Source organism: Ambystoma mexicanum, chromosome 5q, assembly GCF_040938575.1.
Source record: "Ambystoma mexicanum isolate Mex_15411 chromosome 5q, UKY_AmexF1_1, whole genome shotgun sequence".
In the NCBI taxonomy this organism is placed as follows: domain Eukaryota; kingdom Metazoa; phylum Chordata; class Amphibia; order Caudata; family Ambystomatidae; genus Ambystoma; species Ambystoma mexicanum.
The window spans coordinates 95142410-95166951 of record NC_090933.1 but is presented as its reverse complement, the minus strand read 5'-3'; the positions used below and the strand labels follow the sequence as shown (position 1 = coordinate 95166951).

Here is a 24542-nt window from a genome sequence, read left to right as displayed (position 1 = left end):
TTTTTAAAGTTATTCAAATACTTATCCGCATGTGAGTAACGTGTATAGTTCCAAGAACCAAAACGAACCTTGCATTGAACCTTTTATGTGTCATTTAATTTTTTAACACATTGGTATTCATAGAGAATTGTTGATCTTTACTTTTCAGAACTTTCCACAATGCCTGCCTGTTCCATTGGCGGTTGCCCTTCGAAGACCCATAATAAATCTGAAGGTACTATAATGCATGTTTTCCCTAAGACAATAGATCAGATAAGAGAATGGGTCCGATATTGCGGATATCCACCGTCTGAGCTTGAAAGTAGAGTCCTAGAAGTCTTTGCGGACAAGAGGGGTGATCGATACCGCATCTGCAGCAGGCACTTTAGCTCAGACATGTACTCCACATCATTGCTAATAAAGAAAAACACACTGCGAGCGAGGCGAAAATTGCTCTCAACCGCTATTCCCACTCTATTCGTCCACATCCCTCCACTGGTGAGTCAAGTTTACGTATTTATCTCTCGGCCTTGCGGTAGTGTGTAGCATTAGCTAACAATAATTTCCCCATTTATGTATCCACTCAATATGAAGGCGGAAGATTCTCCATCCGTGTCGTTATTGCAGTCATCAGCCACTTCAAGCGCCTATCGGGTAATCTTACTTGGCTATTCTGCCACTGACTTGTTTTAGGCATGTAAATCAATAGTTTTAATTTATCGTGTAATTATTTTACCTAATGGTACACCCTTGTACTCGTCCTTTAGTCTTTGTTTTCAGTTATAAATATTGTTATCCAAAATAATGCAAGTACTGTCTTTCAGGGAGATGCTGAGGAGTCCAACGTATTGACGACAACCGTGCATGTCACTCAGATGCTCGAGGTATGTTTCCGGACAGTTCCATCGATGGAGATCATCAGATCTTGCATTCTTGTAGCGTGATTGTTACACACAATGTTTCTTTCGTTTTTAGCCATTGATATGTCCTTCTGTCGTCGCCCTCCTATGTGTCTTCTTTTTTCAATATTGTGTTCATTACTAATGAAAGTCCTATGTTTCAGGGAGTCGATGGAGCATTAGTCCAAGAAGAAGGGGGAGCATGCAGTTACGGGTCGGCGCAACAGCTTGCAGAAGTGTGCACCGCAGTTACAGCGTCCCTTGATGTTCTTATGCATTTCGAGGTAAGGATACTGACAGTTCGATCAAGCAAAATCATATGACGTGATTACATCCGCTATACTTCCTTCTTTATTAACACAAGTACTATGTTTCAGGGAGATGATGGAGCTTCTTCTACAAGAACATCACCCCTAGTAGTTGATGCAGATCTCTGGGTGGTGACACTTCCAACGATCGAGCAAATGGAATCATATTTACATATGCATTATTTATTTTAGACAACTGATCATTTGTGCAGGTCTATTTAGATGAGCCGTTGAAGCCTGCACAAAGTTTATGTTCTTTTTAACAAAATAGAAAACCATACTAATGCAATTACTGTGTTTCAGGGAGTTACTGAAGCATCATCTTCAATAATATCATCAATGGAAGTCTATGAGGAGCCCGAGGTATGGATTTTGACAGTTCCATCTAACTAGATCAACAATGCGTGAATAATTGTCGTTTGAATGTTCTACACAAAGCGTTCATTCGTGTTTTGCTATTGAGATGTACGTGGGTATTGGTCCCCAAGTACATTTTGTGTTTTCAATATTATTATACATACTAATGAAAGTTCTATGTTTCAGGGAGTCGATGGAGCGTCAGTGCGTGATGGATGTGCTTATCATGAAAATATAGTCGTTGCAGCGCAAGAGGAAGTGGAGACATGCACACACGAGTCGGAGCAACAGCGTCCTGATGTTGAAGTTCGAGGCAAGAAAGTTTCAAAGAAAAGAAAGCAAAAGAAGGTTTGTGTCCTGGTCACTATATTATGTTGTTTTTCACTGTTAATAGTTCAATACTGTAAGTTGTGTTTAAACTGAACATCCCTTTTCCAATCTGTCGTCTAGTTGCGAGTGGGTGTACGAACTAGATCTACACAGACAGTGAAGCGAACGAGAGATGTTGCTTGTCAAACCTTTTGGCAAGGACTTGAGACTGGAGATGCATCGTGCCAATGGGAAGAATATGAAGTGATTGACAACGGAGCTATACCACCACCAGCCATTGATAGTGAATGTCCTCCTGGTAGTTCGGATGCAGTCGGAGATCAATTCACAGAATCCACACCCGCAAAAACTAAGACCGCGAGAAAGTTGAAGAAATTGTTTTATTCACCCATCGCCGGAGAAGGAACAGATGTTGCAATGGAAGAGAATGAAGTGGACGACAATGAAACACCATCAATATCACTGAACATAGCGGAAGACGATATCAGAGATTCTACCTTTCATGTGAGTGACATGTCCTCAACGTTACAGGCCGAACCAGCTGGGATGCAGAGTGACAGTATAAGGAAAGAGGCCAAATTCATTGTATTCGATAGTTGTTTGATTGATATTATTATTCGGATGAAATGTGGGCATTCGGTTGGTGGGCAAGTATGTGGGGAGCCATTGATTAATGTGACTCGTGCAATTCGAGGCACTAACCTTAAAATACATGCCACCTGTACAAAATATCATCCTTTCTCATGGTCTGCACAACCCATGCTGGGGCAACTGCCAGCAGGCAATCTACTTTGTGCAGCGGCTGCACTTTTTAGTGGTTCAAGTTTTAAAAAGTTAGAGTCTTTCTTTCAGTTTGTGGGAATCCATTTCATTGCGAAAACTCAGTTCTACAAATACCAAACCGATTATCTATTTCCAGCCATTAGCGAAGCTTGGAGAATGGAAAAAATGTCTATTGATAGTACATTCGCGGGCAAACGGTTCAGGCTAGCCGGTGATGGACAGTGCGACAGCCCAGGATTTTCAGCCAAGTACTGCACCTACCACTTTCAGGACATGGAAAGGAAGAAAATTGTGAGTTCGGTGGTCGTGCAGGTGTCACAAAGTACATCCTCAGTGGCCATGGAGAAAGTTGGCTTTGTAGCATCATTGCAAGAACTACAATCGCGGGGAATGGTGATCGACCTGATAGCCACGGACAGACACGTTTCAATTGCCAAGACAATGAGAGAAGAGTACAAAAATATAAATCACCAATTTGACGTTTGGCATCTTGCAAAAACAATCAATAAAAAAATGTCGGCTGCAGGTAAAAAAAAAAGATATGCAAGGTATTTCACAGTGGTCCAAGTCAATCAGCAACCATCTTTGGTGGAGCTCAAAAACATGTGGAGGGTCGTTGGAAATTCTACTGGAAAAATGGCGGTCAGTAATGCTACACTGTAGCAACGTTCACCGCTGGACCACAAACCAACATTTCCACAATTGCGAACATGGCCATTTGTCCACAGAGGAGGCACGGAAGAAGAAGTGGTTGATTCCTTCATCACCCACTCACAAAGCCATTGAAAAGATTGTATTTGATAAAACTATAACAAGAGATTTGAGGGGACTCACGGAATTCTGCCACACAGGAGATTTGGAGGTGTTCCACAATATGTGCCTAAAGTACAGGCCAAAACGATTGCATTTTGGCATGGAGGGCATGATAAATCGGACTCTTCTAGCTGTCTTGGCACATAACCATAATGTTGGCCGTCAACAAAGTAGGACGACCGGAACTTTAGGGACGCTTCGCTACAATAAGGCCTTCACTAAAAGAAGTAAACAATGGGTGATCAAACCAGTGTTTGAGGATATGCAATATGAGTTTATTGAGAGACGTATTGTTGATGTCCTAGATAGGCACATACATGGAGTTGTGAACGAACCTGTGCAGGGGACAACTGCATTGCCACCCAACATTGCCTCTGTTCCATGTCCACCTAAAGCAGAGCTCATTGAGAAATACACATCACGGTTTAAATGATTGTAATTTGATTGTCTGTTCTCTCGAGTCTCCTCATGTCGCAGGCCCATTGAATATGTGTAGCTATGTATTGTGTAAATAAAAGTGATTGCTCAGTGTACATGCAATGTGTCTCTCCACCCTTGTTCATTTGCGCATTAAATTAAACCAAACAGTAATATAAATCATTTTTCAAAAAATATAGAATGTCTCCGTATTTATGGTTCGCTGGGGCTGCAAATGCACGCAGACAAAATGCAAAGATGGAGTGTAAATTTCAAGTCCTGTGAGATGGCCTTACACTGAATGTAGCTAACTAGGAATGTGTGCTCGTTCAAAGTGAAGGTCAGCTGCTTTGATTTTTTGCTCGGGTGCCGGAATGGCCCACGACTCAGTATAAGGTTCTATTGTTATTTGACCTTGACAGGCCGGGACCATCCCGAAAGACTTCTTTTTGGGGGTGTGGGGCAATAACGTAAGAAACGATAATGAATATAATTTCAGAAACGAAAGCCATTTAATGTTCGTTCATTAGAAGAAATAACGTCGGCATAGAAGGAGTGGTATTTCGGGGCTGCCCTACGCACAGACACAATGGAAAATGCAAATATAATGTAAGTAACTCTTTAGATGAGTTTATACCGCAATTTAATTACTATACAGTAGCTTTAAAGACGGGTTAAGTTGTACTTGTTCGTTCTATGTGGCATATTGTTTTGTACCGCGCACTATCTTGAGGAGAACCATCTCCTTTTACGGAAGCACCTCAAAACCTTCCTCTTTGCTTCTGCTTTCTCTCTCCCTCTCCCCTGCTACAACTGGTCCACTGTCTGCGACCTCGGTCCTGGGCCCTTCCACTCTCCACCTGCACTGCCTCCCTGTCAACCCCTGCACTGGGGGACTGTCTCAGTATCATACAGCCCCCCTTGACGTATAATACCCAGTTGCACTGTCCTAGCTATGAAATAATTTCCCGACCTAATATATAAAATGAATAATTTTAATAAAGATCTGATGGTGAGACTAATTTCATTTTTTATGTTTTTAAAACAGGTACATCCTTCATTATTGTATGTGTCACGAGTACCAGACACCGGCGGATGGCTTTTTCAACCGCCAGTTGCTTCTCCGCGTGAACAACGTTACCACCCTGACCATTTTATGGGACGATCGCCAAGTACAAGTATGCCCTTACGCGGTACTAACGGCTAGATGCAACATACAGACCGTTGTGGTGGCCTAGTGCCTCGTTGTTGGAACAGCCATGCGATTATCAGTGCGACCGAAGAGCTTATTTTGTCGTAAACCAACACCCTGTGTACTGCACACGAACATCGCTTGCCTCAAGACGAACTATTTTGGATTGAGAGCAAAGAAAAATGCAAATCGCTGAATATTCTCTAAACATTTGATGTCCAATAAATGTACTTTGCCAAATGTACAATCTTGCCGTTTGCTTTTAAACCACAGTTTCATATTCCGAATTGTGGCGCTGTATTGTGAGATGATCTAAGACCCTGTGTACAGCAAAGGAACATCGCGTGCCTCAAAACGAACTTTTTGGAACGTGAGCAAATAAAAATGAAAATTGATGAATATTCTCTAAACATTTGATGTCAAATAAATGTACTTTACCAAATTTACAATCTTGCGGTTTGATTTAAAAGTACAGTTTCATATTCCGAATTGTGGCGCGCTGTGTTGTGAGCTGATCTGTGTTGGTTTCCGGGTTCTGTGTGGAGTCGCGTAGAAGACGCCTGGGCGCGTTTGCCTACGCAGCACAGTCACGTCACGGATAGAGGCGGGGAATATGAATGTTTTGATAAAGTCTGTTTCAGGGGCGGGGGATTTGATTTAGTGCCGCAAAAGCAGGTGAGCCAGGTCGATGGGGGGAAATGATAGGATTATCAGAAAATGGCGGCTGATTTCGAGTGCGTTAATGGACGAAAAGTCGGGTAAGGTCCATAGGAAAGTTTTCTACGATCTACCGATTTATGCTTAAAAACACATGGCCGAACCGTAGGGACAATAAAAAAAAAGTCCCGGAACTATCCTTTAAGGAATATTGTCCTTAACGACGGAAGTAAAGAACTGGCAATTCTTAGGCAAGAATTTATGTAGTAACCCTGTGGGAGACTACACAACCCTTGTCCTCTTGGTATTAGGTAACCCATCTATTGGTATAGGTCTGTACTACACAAATTGGTAGTGTGACTGAGCAGCCAGACTTAGCTCAAGAGGGGTAAATGTGAGCTGCAGAGCTGTAGCAATGAGATCCACCAATGCAAGTATCCAAATAACACTTACATTCAAGGTTTATAGTTAAAATAATTATTTAAAGGTTATTTTCAAATAAGCATTCTTCAAAAAGGGAAATGTGCAACAAACAAAATACACCTCAAGATACTTTTCCAGAATCAATACAAAGCAAGTAGATACTCTTTAGAGATGCTTCATACACACTTCCTACACCCTGAGGTGACTTCACTAACTAGGACAGTAATAGCATTTATATCTCACTTGTGCACTTTGTAAATTCTGAGGTTGGTAGAAGAACAAGTTACTTACCAACTTGGAATGGATTGCGTCTTCCAACGTATTTCACATCTTTGACAGACTCCCAAAGCAGTACCAGAGAATGAAGGAGGGAGAATAATTTAGAATACCCAATCAGATGGCAGAATAAAGTACTGCTTTACCGAAGGCCATATCCTGAGCATGGAGCGTATCCAGGGAGTCATTTTTGACAAAGGTGTGGATAGAAGCCCACGTCGCTGCATCACAAATATTCCTAATATGAACCCCCCGCTGCAGGGCCGTGGAAGTAGCCACGCCCCTAGTGGAGTGAGCGCGCAATCCCTCAGGAGGGTCCTTGCTCGCCAATCTGTAACATTCAGTAATGGTGAGGATAATCTACCTGGACAAGGTCTGTTTGGTAACAGCCTGGCCCAATCGGTGTCCAGAGTACCCCACAAAGAGTTGGTCGTCCACTCTGACCCTGGACATCCTAGAGATATAAAAGCTCAAAGCTCTCCTAGGGTCCAACCTATGAAGTCTCTCCTTTTCCTTACCAGGATGAGGGGGAGGATAGAAAGCAGAAAGAACCACTTTCTGGCTCAGATGAAACTCAGACACTACCTTAGGTAGAAAGGATGGACGTACCGTCGGTACAACTCTATCCTTGTGGAACACAGTAAAGGGTGGCTTAGATGAAAAGGCCTGCAATTCACTCACTCTGCGAGCAGATGTAACTGCAACCAAGAAAACCGTCCTGGAAGACAACAGTCTCAAAGGACAAGAGTGCAAAGGTTCAAACGGAGCACCCATCAGGAATTTCACGACCAAATTTAGATCCCAAACTGGCACCTGAAACGGAGACGGTGGGAACACATTCGTGAGCACTTTCAGAAATTGGGAAATCAAAGGAATCTTAAAAAAAGAACATTCTTCAGATCAGCGCTTGAAAATAGACAGCGTTGCCAGGTAACCTTTAATGGGAGAGGGGGAAAGACGGCATGGAGGGCAGATGGACAATTCTACAAGGTCCGGGAACCATGCTCTCCTGGCCCAATCAGCAATGAGGATCATTTGGGATCCGAACTTCCGCAACCTCCTTAACACCGGAGGAATGACGGGGATCGGAGGAAAAGTGTACAGAAGTGGGAATGACCAATCCATGACGAATGAGTCTCCTAACTCCTCTCGGAGGAAATTCCCTTGAGCAGAATATCTCGCACTTTTGGTTGCCACTGGTCACAAACAGATCCACTTGTGGGGTTCCCCAAAGGGCAAAGATCGCCAGAAGACTTCCCGAGCCAACTCCCACTCGTGAGAGACCGTGCTCTGCCTGCTCACAGCGTCCACCGCTGCATTCACCTCTCTGCCCAGATGTACTGCTGAGAGTGATATTCCATGCTGTATTGCCCAAAACCAGAGCTGCACCGCCTCTCTGCACAACGGGAGTGACCCTACCTCCCCTTTTTTGTTGAGGTAATGCATGGCCACTGTGATGTCCGTCATGATCAGGACACTCTTTGCCCGCACAGACGGCAGAAAAGCGTTCAGGGCAAGCCTGATGGCCCTCAGCTCTAACAGGTTGATGTGGAGTTTGGACTCCGACGGAGACCAACGACCGCTGGTGGTCAGATCGTCGGCATGAGCTCCCCATTCTGTGAGGGAAGCGTCTGTCACTACTGTCACCTCTGGCCACGGTTGCCAAAACGGCTCCCCCTTCATCAGATTTCCATTATTGGCCCACCACAGAAGATCCTCTGAGACCGAGAGTGGAATTTGAACGGGATCCGACATCTTGCCTGAGAATTGTGACGACTGCATCTTGAGGACCCATTGCAGGGATATCATCCTCAGTCTGTCCTCTGGCACCAGAAAAATGGCGGATGCAACGAGGCCGAGCAACCTCAAGAATTTGAAAGTCAGAAGACGCTGGGCATGTTGAAATTTGTCCACCATCTGATGTGTGATGAGCCCTCACCTTGGGAGGTGAGCACTTTCCCAAGGACGTGTCCAACACAGCTTGTTGAGGGAGTAGCAGGTGAAGCTGAGATGATCCATTGCTTGCTCGGGAGAACGCGCACGGATCAGCCAGTCGTCCAGATAGAGGTAGACGTGAATCCCTCCTCGCCTGAGATACGCTGCCACCACCACCACTAGCTTGGTGAAGACCGTTGGGGCGGAGATCAATCCGAATGGCAGGACCCGAAAATGAAAGTGCAAGCTGGCAGCCGCAAACCTCAGGTACTTTCTGTGCTTTGGATAAATCGGCACATGAAAGTAAGCATCATGTAGGTCCAGAAACACCAACCAATCCTGAAGTCGAAGGGCCTGGAGGGCCTGAGAAAGAGTGCCCATCTTGAACTTGTCCTTCCTGAGGAGTTTGTTCAACCAAAGCAAGTCCAAGATGGGTCTCAAACCCCCGGCTTTCTTTGGAATAAAAAAAAAAAATGGGGAATACCATCCCTTGTTCCTCTCTGCTACAGGCATCAGTTCTATAGCACCTTTCTCCAGCGGGTTCAAGATTTCTTGCACAAGGAGCGGATCCGGAAGCTTCAAAGAGAGAGACCCCGGTGGATTGTCGTGAGGCCACTTTAGGAAGGGAAGGCAGTAGCCGTGGGCTATTGTATGCAGAACCCACGCATTCGAAGTAAGAGCTCACCATTCTTCGAGATGCTGAGAAAGTCTGCCCCCAACCGGCTAACAATCGTACATGGCCTCATAGCTGTTTTGGAGCGGTTGCGGCAGTGCCTGAAGGCAAAGAGGCAGCTGCCTGAGCGGCTTTGGCACCTCTATTTCCCCAACCACCACGGGTACTTTTACGTTGACTCCTTTGATTGGTGGCTCCTCTGGTCCTACCAAAAGAGGAGTAGTAACGAAAGGAACCTCCCCTCCACTGCTGTCCCCTAGGACAAAAAGGCAGAGGTTGACGCACAGCTCCGCTCAAAGACTTAGCAGCAGCTTTTGAGGTCTGCAACCTCTCAAGGCTCTCGTCAGCCTTGCTGCCAAACAAATGAGAGCCATCAAAGGGCATGTTCAGAAGACTGGCCTGTACATCCGGAGCAAAACCAGACTTCCGCAACCATGCAAACCTGCGGATAACGGTGCTTGCAGCCATGGACCAGCTAACACTGTCGGCCGTGTCCAACCCAGACTGAAGGGATTCACACATGGCATCCTTGCCATCTTGCACGAGAGCAAGGAACCCATCCCTTTCGTCCTCTTCGGGAATATGCTCAGCCGCTAAAGAGAGAGACAATTCCAGAGAGTGTGAAAATCTTGCCATGGCACAAGTGGAGTTGGCAGACTTCAAAGCCATACTCCCCGCAGAAAACACCTTAAGTTCCCAACCATCGAAGCGTTTGTCATCCCCATCAGGAGGGATGATAGGGTACGCCGCCTGCCTCGAGGTGGCCGTAGCCACTGAAACCACCAAACTCTCAGGAGTGGGGTGAGAGGAAAGGTAGCTGGGGTCGCTACTGGAAGGGCAGTATTTTTTAGTTAACGACTTGTTAACCACTGGAAGAGACTCTGGGTCTTCCAAGCAGCCGCCACCCTTTTTTGCAAAGTCAAATGAAACAGCAACACTGGGTCAGTGGACGGACCTTGATCCAAAATATCATTGAGGTCATCCTGAACAAATGCCACTGGAGGACTGGACCAACCGAGATACTCAATAACTCTAGCCATCAATCTCCTATAGGAGGATTCCGCATGAGCCTCTGGAGATGTGTCCAGGCCGCTGGCATCATGTAATGGCTGACGTAACTCCTCCAACTGACTTCCTTTGGAAAAGACAGGAGCCTCATCAGGCTCTACAGGGTCAAACTCCAAATCCAACCTCTCCTCATCCTCATAGATAGCATCCAGAGACTGAAATAACTCCTGCCTAGGAATAGGAGTGGGCCTGGAGTCCACAAGAGGCTGCCCCGTCATGGATTTTGCCTTTCTTGGAGGATCCACAGTACCAGGGACCTCTCACGGCAAATTCCGGCCAAATGGCCCCGAATGCGTTGAGGGCACAGACTGCTTCGGCGTCGACAATGGCACAGATGGCTCTGAGGGCTGGAGTGAAGGCAAAGCACAGACAGCCGTACCCGATGGAGTCGACGCCGACCTCGAGCCCTTACCAGACTTTTGCAGTTTCGCCAGGGACGAAGACCGAAACCTGGACCTAGCACGTCCCTGGCGATCAACTGGAGCCTTGTGCGAATGGGACCTCGATGGTTCCCGATGTTTATCACGCAGAGGACCCGGGCCCAAAGGCGCGCTAGCATCGGACCAAGACCATTCCCTGCCAGCTTCTTCCAAAGGCGCTGACGGAACTGTGCCTTAGGATTGAAAAATCACCAGGATTTGCTACCGGAAGGCCTCCCATTCCTCGGGAGTCAAGGACTTAGTGGGACAAGCCACTTTCCTCGCTGTGCCATCATCCGACGAGGAAGGCGACCAGTGACAGTGCTTCTGTGAGTGCCGAGACGAGGACGAGTGGCGGTACCCACTCCGGGACCAAGATCCCCGGGAATCCTTCCGACTGACGAGGAGAGTCACCCCTCGAATCGTCGGTGGAAACACCCGCAGCTTTTCAGGACTTACTAGGTTTTTTAGAAACCCGACCTACCTGTAACTTCCCCTTACGCTCCAGCAAGGCCTTAGCAGTCAACGACTGGCACTTCGAGCAGTCTTCGATATCATGATTCTCGCTCAGACACCACAAACAAATGCAGTGAGGGTCCGTAATCGACATCTTGGACTTACAGTCCCTGCAAGTCTTAAAGCCAGACCGCGTAGTCGGAGGGGTAGATGAAGAAGACATTCTCACGAAGAACATCATACGGGGCGTGCCAAGTTCTCAAAGCAAACACGTTTGGGGAAAAAACAGAACTGGGGCTACGGGTGCCATGCGTCCTATTTATAACATCTGGTGACATTCGCCCTCGACGGAGGCCTTTGAGGGACATCGACCCGACGGCATTGACGCAGGACGCCCTCTGCCGAAAAATTGCCGAAGCAGCACAGCTATGGACATTACATGTCAAAGATGTGGAATACGTTGGAGGACACAATCCATTCGAAAGGAAATGTTAGAGGAAGAAGAAAGGTTAAACAGGTTCTCAGAGCATGTGAGTACTTTGAATCTTCCAATGAAGTCTAGATAAAAACCTTTCCCAGCAATATTCGTTTAAAACCAATGCATCAGCTATGAGGGACAGCAAGAATCAAATTCAATGGAACAGAAGAGTCTGCAGGGAGCCAGGACAGCCAAAGTCAACTGGAGTAAAGTCTATGGAGCTGAGGCACTTCTTAGATGGAAAAGATCTTGCACAAAGTTATAGAGTTTGTTGAAGAAAAATCACTGTAGGGTCACAATCTGTTACACTTGTAAAGTTAGAGCTGAGATCAACTCTAGAAAAGCAGCTACTGCAAGCCTCAACTGAGAAGAGCAAGCTACAGACAATGAGGTAAGTACCCCAAAGTCAAAACAGTACCTTTGGTTAGAAGAAGAGTGGTCCAGCTGGCTCCTGTCTGGTTACAGCGATGCAGATCCTGTGTTCGAGGGCCTCAGTTGTGGGGACAAGAGGGAGGATGTCTGGGGACTCCTGTGGCAGCAATTCGATGGTCGGCGGCAGCTACTGGCCCTTTTCTGATCAGGAGCTCTTTGGGTTTAAGCGCTCAGTAAACAGCACCACCGCGGATCTTGGTCACTGGTTGAGCTTCCTTCACTCCTTGAGTCCTGCACTCTGGTGAGGTGACTCGAGATTGGGTCATCCTGCTTCTGGAGGGTCCTAAGGAGACTCATGGAGCTTCTGGTCGGCTTACAGACTTTGCACTCGACTAAGGATTTCTCGACCCCTGGCACTCGGTTCCTGCAGCAGCAAAGAAGTACAGCTAGTTGGGGAAGGTCTTCCAGCAAAGTTTGTCTTGGGGTTAAGTTGGTCCAACTAACCCAAGGGAAGAAGTCATCCCATCCGGAGCTTCTCTAGTCGATTAGAAAAAGGAGTTTCAGCAGAGCAGCAGGGCTTCACCAGGCAGTTCAACGGTCCAGGAGGATGCAGCAAGCTTTGGTGATGGTTTCTTCGTCGGGTTGTTCTTCCCAGTGGTCGACTGACCTCAGTCCAAAAAGCCTCGCCTTTTAAGCTGGTTTCTCCCATTCATGCACAGCCTAGCTGTCACTCACACAGCAGGGTGGCTGTCCTACAAGGACAGCCAGCCAATCAGGTCTGGGTGCATTCAGGTTTCCCTGGAGACAAAGGACAGTGGAATTTCGGGCACCTCCCTTACTTCATGCCCTTGAAGACACACTGGAGTCAGAGGCGGGATTCAGCACTGAAGCCTGCCAAAGGCAAAATGAACAAAGGGCTCAAACCTGGCGTGGCGCACACAGTAAAACCCAAGAAAGACCTTGCAAACAATAAATTGCGAAAAAAGAAGACCAGGCCATTTTGATACAATGGTCACCAATGGGTGCTATACTGGTGCTAAGGATTCAGCCTGCGGTAGAAAAGGCACAATGGTAGGAAAATTAAACCACTGCCACCATATTCGATGGGGTGTGCTGGACCTACAAAGAGAAAAGGTAAGTAAAGTCAATTTCACTTTACTATTCTTGGGAACTGTAGTTCACCCAAGAAAAGGTATTTAAACCTCATGAAAAATCTAAAGAATTTCTCTATGGCACTACACTGAAGGTGCTGTGTGTCACCATACAAAAAGTAGATGCCGATGAAGTTTGTCTGACTCCAAAAACAAAGGAAACACATAATCCAATTCAGATCTAAATACATGAGTGTGAAAAAGGGCTCACTCGCTCCAGGGTTCAAATTATAAAGTCCTAAAGTCCAGCAAAAGAGCTGGGGGTTGCTAAGATTGAAGGGAATTATCACAGAAATTAGAATTCTCCCTTACAGCAATGGATCTGGAGGTGGTTGCTCTCAAGAAGTTGGATGCCTAGCAGAAGATCTTCACAGTACTGGTTCGTTGGTGCCCTTTTCAAGTCTCGTTTGTAGGGCACTTGTCATGCGGTGGAGTTCACAACCTTTCTCGGCTGAGGGGACTTTCAGGAGCGGGATCCAGCCTATGGAGGTCCAGAAGGATGCCTACCAAGTTTCAGGTGAAACCGAGCTTCAGAAGACATTGCACTGCAAAATAGCACAGCACGGGGCATTGAGGAATTGCAGGCCCTGGAGGTCGCCGCTTGTCCATGGATGACACAAAATGCAGTTCGTCTTGGGACTAGTTAGGCCCACCAGTCCAATGGAGGAACTCGTCCGCTTCGGGGATTCCCTGCCGCACAGAGGTTGAGGTCAGGACTACAGTGGTTACTCATGCAGCTCTGGCGGTTGCTGGAAGTGGCTGCGGTCATCGTCCTTCGGATCTTCAGTTCAGTGGTCAAGTCTGCGGTTCTGCTCCAAGGCCCTCCCCTTTTATGGAAGAAAACTGGCTGAGCCCACCAATCACCAGACAAGCCTTTCATGCAAATCTGGGGGGCGGCTGTCCAAAGGGGACAGCCAGCCTCCCACTACAAACTGGATCCAGACAGACACACTGCAGGAAAATGTCCTAGGGAGTTTCGGTCACCTCCCGCGCTTCCTATCCTTTCAGGCACTCAGAGAGCCCTGGCAAGCTTTCCAGGGGAAGGTCACCAAAGACAAAAGACCCATCAAGACCTCCCCACAGATGCACCCTCCCCCCTCACCCAGGCAGGTAGAAGAAGGCTCATGTAAGAACAAGTAATCATGAACAGGGCTAAGAAAAGTACAACTACCATTTTAGACAAATGGTAACCCCCAGTGTCCCTTGTCCACAAAATGTCTTGCAAAAAGGTACACTGCCACAAGCCTGTCAGATGAACTTGTAACAGTAACTAAAAGTTACTGAAACAGTGAGAAAAGAGAGACAATAGTTCCCATCAGCACTTCATATAAGGTGGAGTGTGCTGATCTCACAAAATAAAATACAGGAGGGACACAAGGGTGTCCCTCCTGCCCTGGTAACTTATGTTACACAGGTAAAGTAAAAAGGAGCTCCTCAACAACACTGCACAGAACGTGCTGTGTGCTGCAATAATAAAATGTACATGCCAGAAAACATGGAGAAAAGCACAACTGCATTAAAAAGTATCAAAAAGAAATAAAAAGGGTTCCCAAGGTTAGAGTAAAAGAATGAGGTTCCTACCCACTCGGGAGAATCAGTTTAAAAATCCAATAGTCCAGCAAAAATATGCTGGGTGAAACACAAAGTGGGGAGATGTCACTCAAGAAGGAAAATCTACCCAACAGTGAGGTTATTTGCTGGTTGCGTAGTTGGGGCCTCTCTATCCCTTTGTTGAGGAGTTCTATCAAGTTGTGTAATGGGTTTCTTTGTTCTGATTTGTGGTATTCAGGTGTTTGGTTGTCCGTATGGACTTTTCTCCCGTCTGTGGTTATATAAGTGCTGTGAAAGGTTAGGGATTCTAGCTTCACTAATTCTTGTTGGGGTTTTTCTGAAAATGCTTTTGGAGTTGCTGGGTTCTGTCTGTTGTGGTATGCAGTTTGGTAGCCTGGTGGGGGTCCACGCTAGGATTCTTTGGGTCCTTAGTTGTGGGCTATTTGTTTTCTGTTGTGGTAGGATTGTAGGTGCAGAGGTAACGGGTTATGTATTTTGATTTTGTTCTAGTCTTAGTCTGTATCTTTAGTTCGCTTAGTGATGATTGGTGTGGATTTTGAGATGCTGCAAATTCTGGTTGGTGATTCTAGTTCAGCAGAGGGGTGGGGCGCTGTTAGGTAAGATTTTCATATCTATGATAAATCTTCCTGACCTGTGTCCACCCCAGAACTTTTTTGCTTTGACTAGGTAACTATATTACCTTGTTCCTAAGTGAAGGGGAATCTTTTTCCCCTCTCAACTAGTCTTTTACTCTTTATGGGTGACATTTTGATGTCTCTCCATAGTGTATGGTTGAGGTTATAGTTTCCTTCAAGTTTTGCGCTTTGGCTGGGTTGCCCCTATGGGCTCCCCTGTTAACTTCTCTTTCCTATACCTGGGTGAACTACAGTCCCCAAGTAGTAAAGAGGGATTTTCATCCCCTTTACATTTTGTAAAAGTGAGCCAGCACAACCCACCTTATGTGGAGTGCTTGGGGCACTTACTTACCTGATAAGATTGTGCTACAATTGCGAGTTTTACAAGAAAGGCTGGTGGCAGTGGTTTTACCTTCATGACTTTTAGTCATTTTTCCTCGCAGGCTGTTAATTCAGCCTCGGTAATGCACAGAAGGGCCACCATTTGTCTAAAATGGTGGGCTCCTTTTTTCGCCATTTCTTGCTTGCTTGTAGTTTCTGAGGTCTTCCCCTGCCATTCTAGGTAGGAAGACCTCAGAGAAGGCAGGAAGCGAGGGAGGAGTCCAAACCTCTGCAGCCATTTGTCTTTCACCTTGCCTGAAAGGAGACCAGTCTCAATGGGGGGCTGACTGTCCTGATTGGACAGCCTGGCAACCCCTTTCTGTAAAATGCAGGGAGAGGATGCAGAGGTCGTGCTGTACTGCCTGTTAATTACTCCGAACCTGCAAGCTGCTGACAAGTCGACCACTGGAACTGAAACCAAAAAGGAAGCTGAAGAAAAGACGGCTGTAGTGATTTCCAGCGACCGGAGAGCCGCTGTGTAACCAGAGCAGCTATAACTCTTCCTTCCAATCGACCTAGGGGTCACAAACTTGACGCCTCTCACACAGAGGCTGGTGAGATCCACTAGTCTCAAGATGAACTGCATTTTGAGACATCCCATGATGTGCTGCGACCTTGCTAGGCTGCAATACCACAATACCCTGGGACCTCGAGCCATCGTGCGGTGCATGGTCTTCCAAATAGAGCTAAAACTTTGGTGGCCTTCTCCTGGCTCTCCAGAGACACAATTTAAGTCCTTGCAGTCCCTTCACCAAAGTGCTGGACCAGATCAGAGACGAAAATCCAACCAGCGATATTCAGTCTTCTCCTGGCTCCTGAAAAGGGCGCCAATACCAGAGCCGCATACAGACGCAAATAAACTCTTGCCTGGAGCCTTCCCCTTTGATGCCTGCTGCAAAACCCCTTCCATAACCCTGTCTTCTGTCTTCAAGAAAAGGAATTCATCGACTGGGTTTTTGGCTGCATATCCTGAAGTCTCCTCCGCTGGAAGCTCTTCTTCTCTGCTGAGGTACTGTGTTTGCTGTGGTATTTACTTACCATAAGCCTGTGCGATTTCTGTACAGCTTTGGGGTGTTTTTTGTGATTGGGAGTCCTCCAATCCATTTCACAGAGGCCCACTGCTGGAATCCTCCTAGGGTGTCTTCTCAGAAGTCCCTAGACCCTTTCAAACTCTAAAGTGAACTACTTACTTGTTTTGAAGAGACTTCCTCAGGAACTCTGACTTTTCCTGCAACTGAACGCTATCTCACCCCATCTATAGCTGGCACCTAGACCACTAGGGTCCCTGTTCTGCCTCAAAGAGAACTCATGCAATAAACTAGGGAAGGACTGGATAAGAAAGGTATTCTGCCTTGAAAAGCAGAACAAGTGTTTAAACGTTACTTACTTGTGAAAGAGTTGGTTGGTAACTGTCACTCTGAAAGTGGACAATTACAAAAGTTCTTGCTTACCTTGAATGTGTTCTGCCATTCTGAAAAGTATATGTAAGGTTATTTTTACTCACCTGTGAATTGGTTGTGCCTCTTTCCCAAAGGTAATGCGGTTGGCTTCACTTAACTATTTCTTTCAGAATATTAGTGTATAAGTTTACCAACTGGGTCTTGCTTCCCCTGACCTCCTGTATAGCCTGTCTAGAATAAGTCTGCCTTAGGTTTTACTTACCTTGAATAGCTGTGTGCAATTCATAATAAATGTTTGGAAGGTGTAGCTGACCTTCGTCTGCCTGGTGCAATCCTAAATTAGTGTAAAGAGTTATTGCTTACCTTGATCTGTGTTCCACTGAGCTGAAAAGCAACTGTAACTGTATATTACACTAAAACGTCTTACTCACCTGGTATAGCCATGTTATCCTGAATGTAGTTATGGGTTTATACTGTTCCTTGAATCTGTGTTCCACTATTCAGAAAAGTATCCTGGTAATAGGATTGGTTTACTAAGTGACTGCTTAAACTGAGTGTCACTGCATGACTGACAGGGTCTACTACGCTTGACTTACTGTAAAGTAATCTAAAACCAACTAATGGTTTTACTCCCCATGAAGAAGTGTGTCCTATACTAATTGTGTTTGATAAAGTCGCACCTCCCTAGAAATACTGTTCGTTTTCTGAACAGGGTCTATGCTTTGGTCTGTGTACTTTAAAGCATTGGGTTGGTTTTTATAATTGTGTTTATATATAATGCAATAGTACTTATTTATCCAAGATTCATCTTGCTCTACTTTTATTTAAATAAACCAAGTATTTTTACAATGCATAGTGTTTCAGTTTTTCTTTGGACTACATGTATGCTACAATTTCTGGCTGCTTTGTCTACACTACCAAATACTCAGGTGGTACAACCTTATACTAAGAGTGGAGTTTTGTACTGTCTCCGCTGTATGGTTTTACTAAACCCTTAGTTGGACTTGAGAAAAACTGTCCCAAACAGGTGCTTTCATTCCCTTTTCTAGTTCGGATTGAAGAACTTGCTTTATTTTTACTTGAAATTAAACATTTTTGACTTGCCCCAAGAAGACGCCCAGAGAGTTTGTCTTAAGCGGAAGCTCACCAGAGGCTGAACATGAACATTCTGGTGTTTTTCTGTTGGTTATCTATAGTGCTAGGACCAATTGGAAGTAGGTTTTGGACGGAGGTATTCTTTTACTTTGGACAACCGACGAGCACCCTTAGTTTGTTAGGTAGGCAAAATCCATTTAGTAATAGGGATAGGTACGTCTTTTCCTTATTATTTGTAATAAACATCCTTGAAATGTCCTCAGAGTGCCAGACAGTGGCTTTTTGACCCTGGAATTTGTTTTATATTTTTCCATTGGGTAGACTCCGGAAAAAGTAATTCAGGGATGCCGGCGGCCCGGTTTAAAATAGATTGTGTAAAAGGTGAATGTAACTGGAGAGCAAAAGGGTAGGACACACTCTAGATTATTTTAGCAGTCAGAAAGAGAGGGAAATAGTGTAAACTGGGATCTGTGTGTGTACCACAAAAGGCTATGGCATACTTGTTGCTTGTATAGTGTTTTATATCAAAGTAAGGACACCTCACAGCATCGAGGAGCAGGGAGGGACTCTTTCAGCCAACAACATAAGCACCAGTTAACCAAAAGAAGAGCACTGAAGGGCCAATCAGCCCTGTACAGTTTAAAATAGGTAGACTGGGTTGACCCTGAAGACACTTCCAGGTATGGGTTGCTTTGACCTAAGGATACACCTCTGAGGCTACTGCATGAGCAGTCCTTGGGTCCTACCAGCAAACATTTGAGGATTCCTGGGGCATTGTGTAGACTGAGCCGCTCTTAGGAGATGCTCTTCTGGGAAGAATCTGCATACAAACCACCCCTTTTCAACCACTTCCCTGAGCTGCAGTTGCCCGTTTAAGGATTAATTTCATCTAAATAATTCATATTATTTTACATTTTTCTTTTTTTTATTAGAACGTTTTTCCATGTTTCCCTTTCCTGATTCCCTTGCACATTCTTGGAGCTAGTCAACTCTTAATCGAGGAAGAGCTGCACTAATGTTATATCCTCCCTTCTGACTTCGCCTGGGGCCAAGTCGCTAATTAAATATACGTAAAGATGGGTCAGTGGTGGCCTGGGGTGTTATCTAACAAAATGGTGACTCAGAGAAATCTGTGGTACTTAGGGGCTTTCCTTTTATGGTTAGGATACTGAATTTGACTTTACTTAAAACCCAAAATACAAAGCTAAATTTAAATTAGAAATGTGTTTGAGATGGACTGAACAAAAAACAATGGTTCAAATGACATATTTACAGATCCACTTTTAGGAAAAAGAAAATGTGCATGTTAAAAGCTCATATTCTACAAATAGAACTAACCATAATGAACAGCTTCAAATAGATTCATTTCAGAATATTTCAATTTTTCATCAAAAAAACATTAAACACATGAAATGGAATAAATAATACATCAACACTCAAAAAAAAGAAATCTGAGCATTTGAAAGTGATATGGTGATAATCTCGGCATATGATTTTTCAATTGTGGCAATATCAGTGTCACCATTTGTAGGCAGAGAAAGTGTACAGGGGTAGTGTTTGAGAGAGAGTAAAATGTATCCCATTGAGTTCAAAATGCACAATTATATGTATATACTAAACCATAGCATTTTAAGAGTATGCAGTTCTAATCTGGATTGTTGTGTGGAGATAATTACCCATTTAGAAATGGTTTGTGTACCCATTAGAAACACAAACAGAAATTCAGGTCTATATTGGCAAATGCCCTTATAGGGTAGGGAGTTTGCTAAATTAGCATTCTTGTGTACACAAAACATATGATTCCAATTGTTTGTAAGTAGCGTTTAAACAGGGTGATATTGATTTAATTTACAACCAACTGAGGTGCATTCCTCAACTTGCCAAGTGCATGGGATTTTCAGATCAAGATCTGCAACATGCCTTTGCCAAATTAAATCTGCGCTGATCTACCTGAGCACTCGCGTCAAGTCCCGGTAAGATAGCTCAGCGGTAACGTGCTCGCCTTGGAAACAAGAGGAGACAAACCAACACAGGTTCGATCCCCGGGTCCGCGCTTAGAAACCTCTGGGTTTAAGCGCGTTATAAATGCGCAACTAAGACATATTCCTATAACGATGCCCCCGGGCTGTGTGAGCGCTTTAAAAATGCAAATAAATGAAATGAAGTCTCAGTCTACAATCATGAATACTGCAGCTTACATCTCTGACACACATTTAGCTATCAAAACAAAACTATGAGGAGAACTTTGATGAGGCTTCCCTCTTAATTTCACAAATATGCAAAGAACAAAATAGCTACCTTAAAGCACAGTGTATCCCAGTTTCATCTCCATAGCCAGAATATAGTAGCTCCATTTCATCTTGTTTTAGATCATTAAAAATTGTGTTATTTTGCAGAGACAGCACGGTACTTGCGCTGCTGAGAAACGTAACTAGATTGCAATGAAGAAAAACACAGTGAGAATAGAAATGCATTAATTGCAGGCTTAGTAAATCAATATGCAGGCCTTCATAGTTGCTTAATGTATACACAAACAGTGTAGTTTTGCATGAAATTTAATAAGGCAATGCAGCAATTACTTATAGTGTATAATTCCGAACCACTGTTTTGAAAAGTAAATTTAAAGCTGAATTATCATCTGAAAGTTATTTAACCGAGTAAAATGATTTCATAGATACCAGACTGTTACAGCATTTTCGGAATCAATGGATATATCGACTGACATCCTACCAGGATTAAATAAACACATTTAAAAAACTCAAGATCAGGCACAAATTGGCTGCAAATATATCAAGAAACAATATAGGTCCCTTGCAACTACAATAGAACACACTTCCATTGCTGCAAGTTACCTATAACAGTTTCCCAATTTCTCCATTTAGGGCAATCCCAAAGTAAAGAGCGGATTTGCATAATACAACATTTGGCGTCTTGCTTCAAAATTAATACGAACAGCATTATACCCAGAACAAGTGTGCCAAATACGAACAGCATTATACCCAGAATAGGTGTGCCAAATACGAACAGCATTATACCCAGAACAAGTGTGCCAAATACGAACAGCATTATACCCAGAACAAGTGTGCCAAATACGAACAGCATTATACCCAGAACAAGTGTGCCAGAATCGCACCTGCAATCTTTTACCATATGTTGTAGAGTATGGAAAGAAAATCACATTAATCCCCAGCTGATGCACGCAAGTTGGAAGGAAATCCTGAGCTGTGTGAGAGAACATAAATACGATCGACATTTGGGGCCTAAGGCTAGTATTAACGTATGTGCAAATCACGTATATACATTTGTATGTGGTATTTTAGGAGAAGCCCCCAAGTCAGCTATCAAGTGGAACCTGAACTTGTCGAACAGTTCCTCCAATTCAATGGCTTTGATGGCTGGGTGAAGAGCATTTCAGGAGAGAGGGACCACTGGTGCGAAGGAGCAGGAGCTGCTGCTGAGGGGCCCAGGGGACAGATACGTTGTTGAGAGATGCATAACAGATCACGAGATTCAGAGTATAGCGATACTTTCACAAACGTAATAGAGGGCAGGACCATGGATGACAAAGCAGAGGAGTAGAAACTTAAAGAGGGAGCTATTTTCTAATGAGCCATTCAGCATGGGGTGGTGAATTCAGGTGGGAGATGATCTGGCTAGGTTGTAAAGGGTGCATGTGTCACAGGAGAGAAAAGTGAAGTCCAAGGGCTAGTCTAGCGCCATAGTTCAGTTTGCAGAGCAACAGAATAAGGAAAAGCATTTTAGCCGATTGGTGAGTGAGGTGCAGGCAAAACTTAGTGATATGGAGAACGTTGATCTTGGCTGCTGCGTAGCCATGATCAATCTGCTATTGAAGAGGACCCAAAGGTTGTTATTAACAGTTAAAGGAATAAGGGGGTCAGGAGGAAGGAGATAGGATGGGGGCGTAGGAATGGCATTGCAGGCTGGGAGAAAGGGGACTGGTGTCTGTGAGGAATTTAGCATCAAGCAGTGAAGAGCCATTCAGTGACAGGTGGCAGAAAGGCAGCTTGTGATACATTCAAAGTTAGCAGGGTGAAGAGGGAGAGGAATGCCAGGGTAGCAGTGAAAGCCAAAGGAAGACATGAGATTCGCTGGGGAGTAGGGGTAGAGGGTGATGGTGAGTGGTCCCAAGACTGATCCATGAGGAATTCCCACAGGAGAAGTGCAGAAAGGTGCTGGAGTTCATTGAGATGGAAAAGGATAATTGGAAGAAGAGAAATTCACCCAACCAAAAAGTGTATCCTTAAAGCCAATTTGGGGAAAGAGTTCGGAGGAGGGAGGGATGATAATTTATGTTGAAGGATGCACAGAGAGCAAGCAGGATGGAGAAGTGGTGAAGATGTGAGAGCCGTTTCAGAGGGAAGTTTGTTCCAAAATCCAGATTGGAGGGGATAACATAGTGCATGCACCCCAAAGTAGTTGACAATGCAGTCAAAGACAACTCTCCCAGGGACTTTAGAGTTGAGGGAAGTAAGGAAACCTGTAAACCTATATACCAAATTCATTTTTTTAAACTTTTTTTTATTGGGGGTCCCCCCAAACCTCTATTTTCCACTCTTAAAAACACACAGACATTGCCTAACAAATGCAACCCTTTAACCCACCCAAAAATACATTATACCTTAAACATTTTTAATGTTACATTGTTATATTGATACAATGTAACATTAAAAAACTGTTAACATTCGATATTAAAAAATCAGTAAAAGATTTTTCGAGCAAAAAGTCTTTCACTAAACATTTTTAGGTGAAAAAGCTCTCAGTGCAAATTATTTCCGTGAATAGTCTGTATACCCCCTTCCGTTGCCTTCTACGTATTTGTTATGGAGAAACTGATAAGTCCTTCAGACTATCAGTACTGGGAAAAAGTTTCCTTTTTAAAGAAAAATGTTTACATTCCTCACAGCACCTTACAGTGAAGTGCAATGGGGATACTTTTGTATCACACTAACATTTTATACATTGGATTTTTGGTTACTTTCATATATGCGCCTAAAGACAAGCTGGTTGCAGCAGTTACATTTGTACTGTTGCATTATTTTAGGTGTGCACCTTTGCATTCATCACGCATGGCTACTAAATGTGGCAAATGCCCTAGAATGGTTGAGCCACAAGAATTTCACTTGTTATTTGACCATATTATAATTTGGCCTTTTTCCTATGCCAGGAAAACCCTTATACGGTGATGCACTTGCTTTTGCGGGCTCGTCAGCCTTTTTGTGTGTGTGGCCCAGGAAGGGGGCTGGGACTGTGTAGTCCGAGTCCACATCACTGGTGCCAGAAGGTCTGGTACGGGGGCAGATGTGAAACAAGTAGTTGGCACTGATTCGACAACTACTGCCTGTTTGAATGGTGCAGATCCTTGCCACTGGTGAGCTTTGTGAGAAACCTGAAGGTGTCTCACCCGCTAGTCCCCAAGGATCTGTCATCCAGGTGACCAGGATACGGCCATCGCTTTTGGATCCAGTTCCGGGGGGTGGACCAGTGCAGGATGATCACCTGGATGAGGGTTCTTCGGGGAGTCGAAGTGGGAAGGGTGAAACGCGGTATTCCCTTTCTTTTGACACCTTTTCCCCATCCTACCAGGTAGGATACCTGGTAACTAACCCCCCCCCCCTTTCCCGACACAAACACTTTCTCACGGACAGCCTCCCAGGAGCGACAACGGACTAACACCTGAGCCGTATACCTGACATGTCCCATCACCATGGTCAGACAAGGTCAGGCAATTATGGATCATTACACACACCTGACTTTCATCACAAGGCAGAGCATGCAAGTACACTCTGAGCGAAGGCAAAACACACGAGGAGACAGCAGTTCCAAGATGGCGGTTTAATACAAGGAGAAAGACGGCGAGACCAGAGAGGGTCACAAGGAGGGGGTACCCTTGGACTCTAAAGACTGTTACTTTCATGAACCTTGGAACGTAAGAAACTGAAGACCTTGAACGAAGACTAAGCTCTCTCGAGGTGGAGGAATAGCAATCATAGCCAAGACTAACTTAGACATGAGAATTGTGACAACACCTACTATGAAATCCTGTGAGTGCCTCACGGTCAAAATCGCCACTGTCAATACTCAAAACACTAAATATCTTTCTTATCTATAGGCCACCAGGTCCCATTGGAACCTTCTCGGAAGATATCTCCACGGCCTTGTCCAACAATCGAAAAAACACCTCCCTAACATTAGTGTTAGGTGATTTTAATCTAGGTTACAACAATACTAAGGACACCCATTCCACTGCCATTGCTATGACTCTGCAAGAGCTTGGCTTTTCCCAGAAAGTTAATTCACCTACGCACAACAAAGGTTGAATCCTCGACTGGATTGCAGAATATAACTGTGAGATAACTATTACCTCTTTTGCTCCTCACATCTGGACAGACCACCATCTCCTAGTATTCACTCTGGCCACTAACCTAGCCACGGCCCAGCCCCTGCTCCCCCACCCCCAATTCACTTACGAGGAA

At 44.8% G+C, this 24542-nt stretch overlaps 1 protein-coding gene across 7 annotated transcripts in view; it reads right to left on the bottom strand.

Moving 5' to 3' along the window:
• BRD9 (bromodomain containing 9) overlaps nt 1-24542 on the bottom strand; it is a 1136180-nt gene that overhangs the window by 486768 nt on the left and 624870 nt on the right. For all 7 annotated transcript variants that reach the window (XM_069620588.1, XM_069620585.1, XM_069620589.1 and 4 more), the window contains exon 11: nt 20347-20479. In XM_069620588.1, the coding sequence (XP_069476689.1) occupies nt 20347-20479 (133 nt within the window). The remainder of the gene's footprint in view (nt 1-20346; nt 20480-24542) is intronic.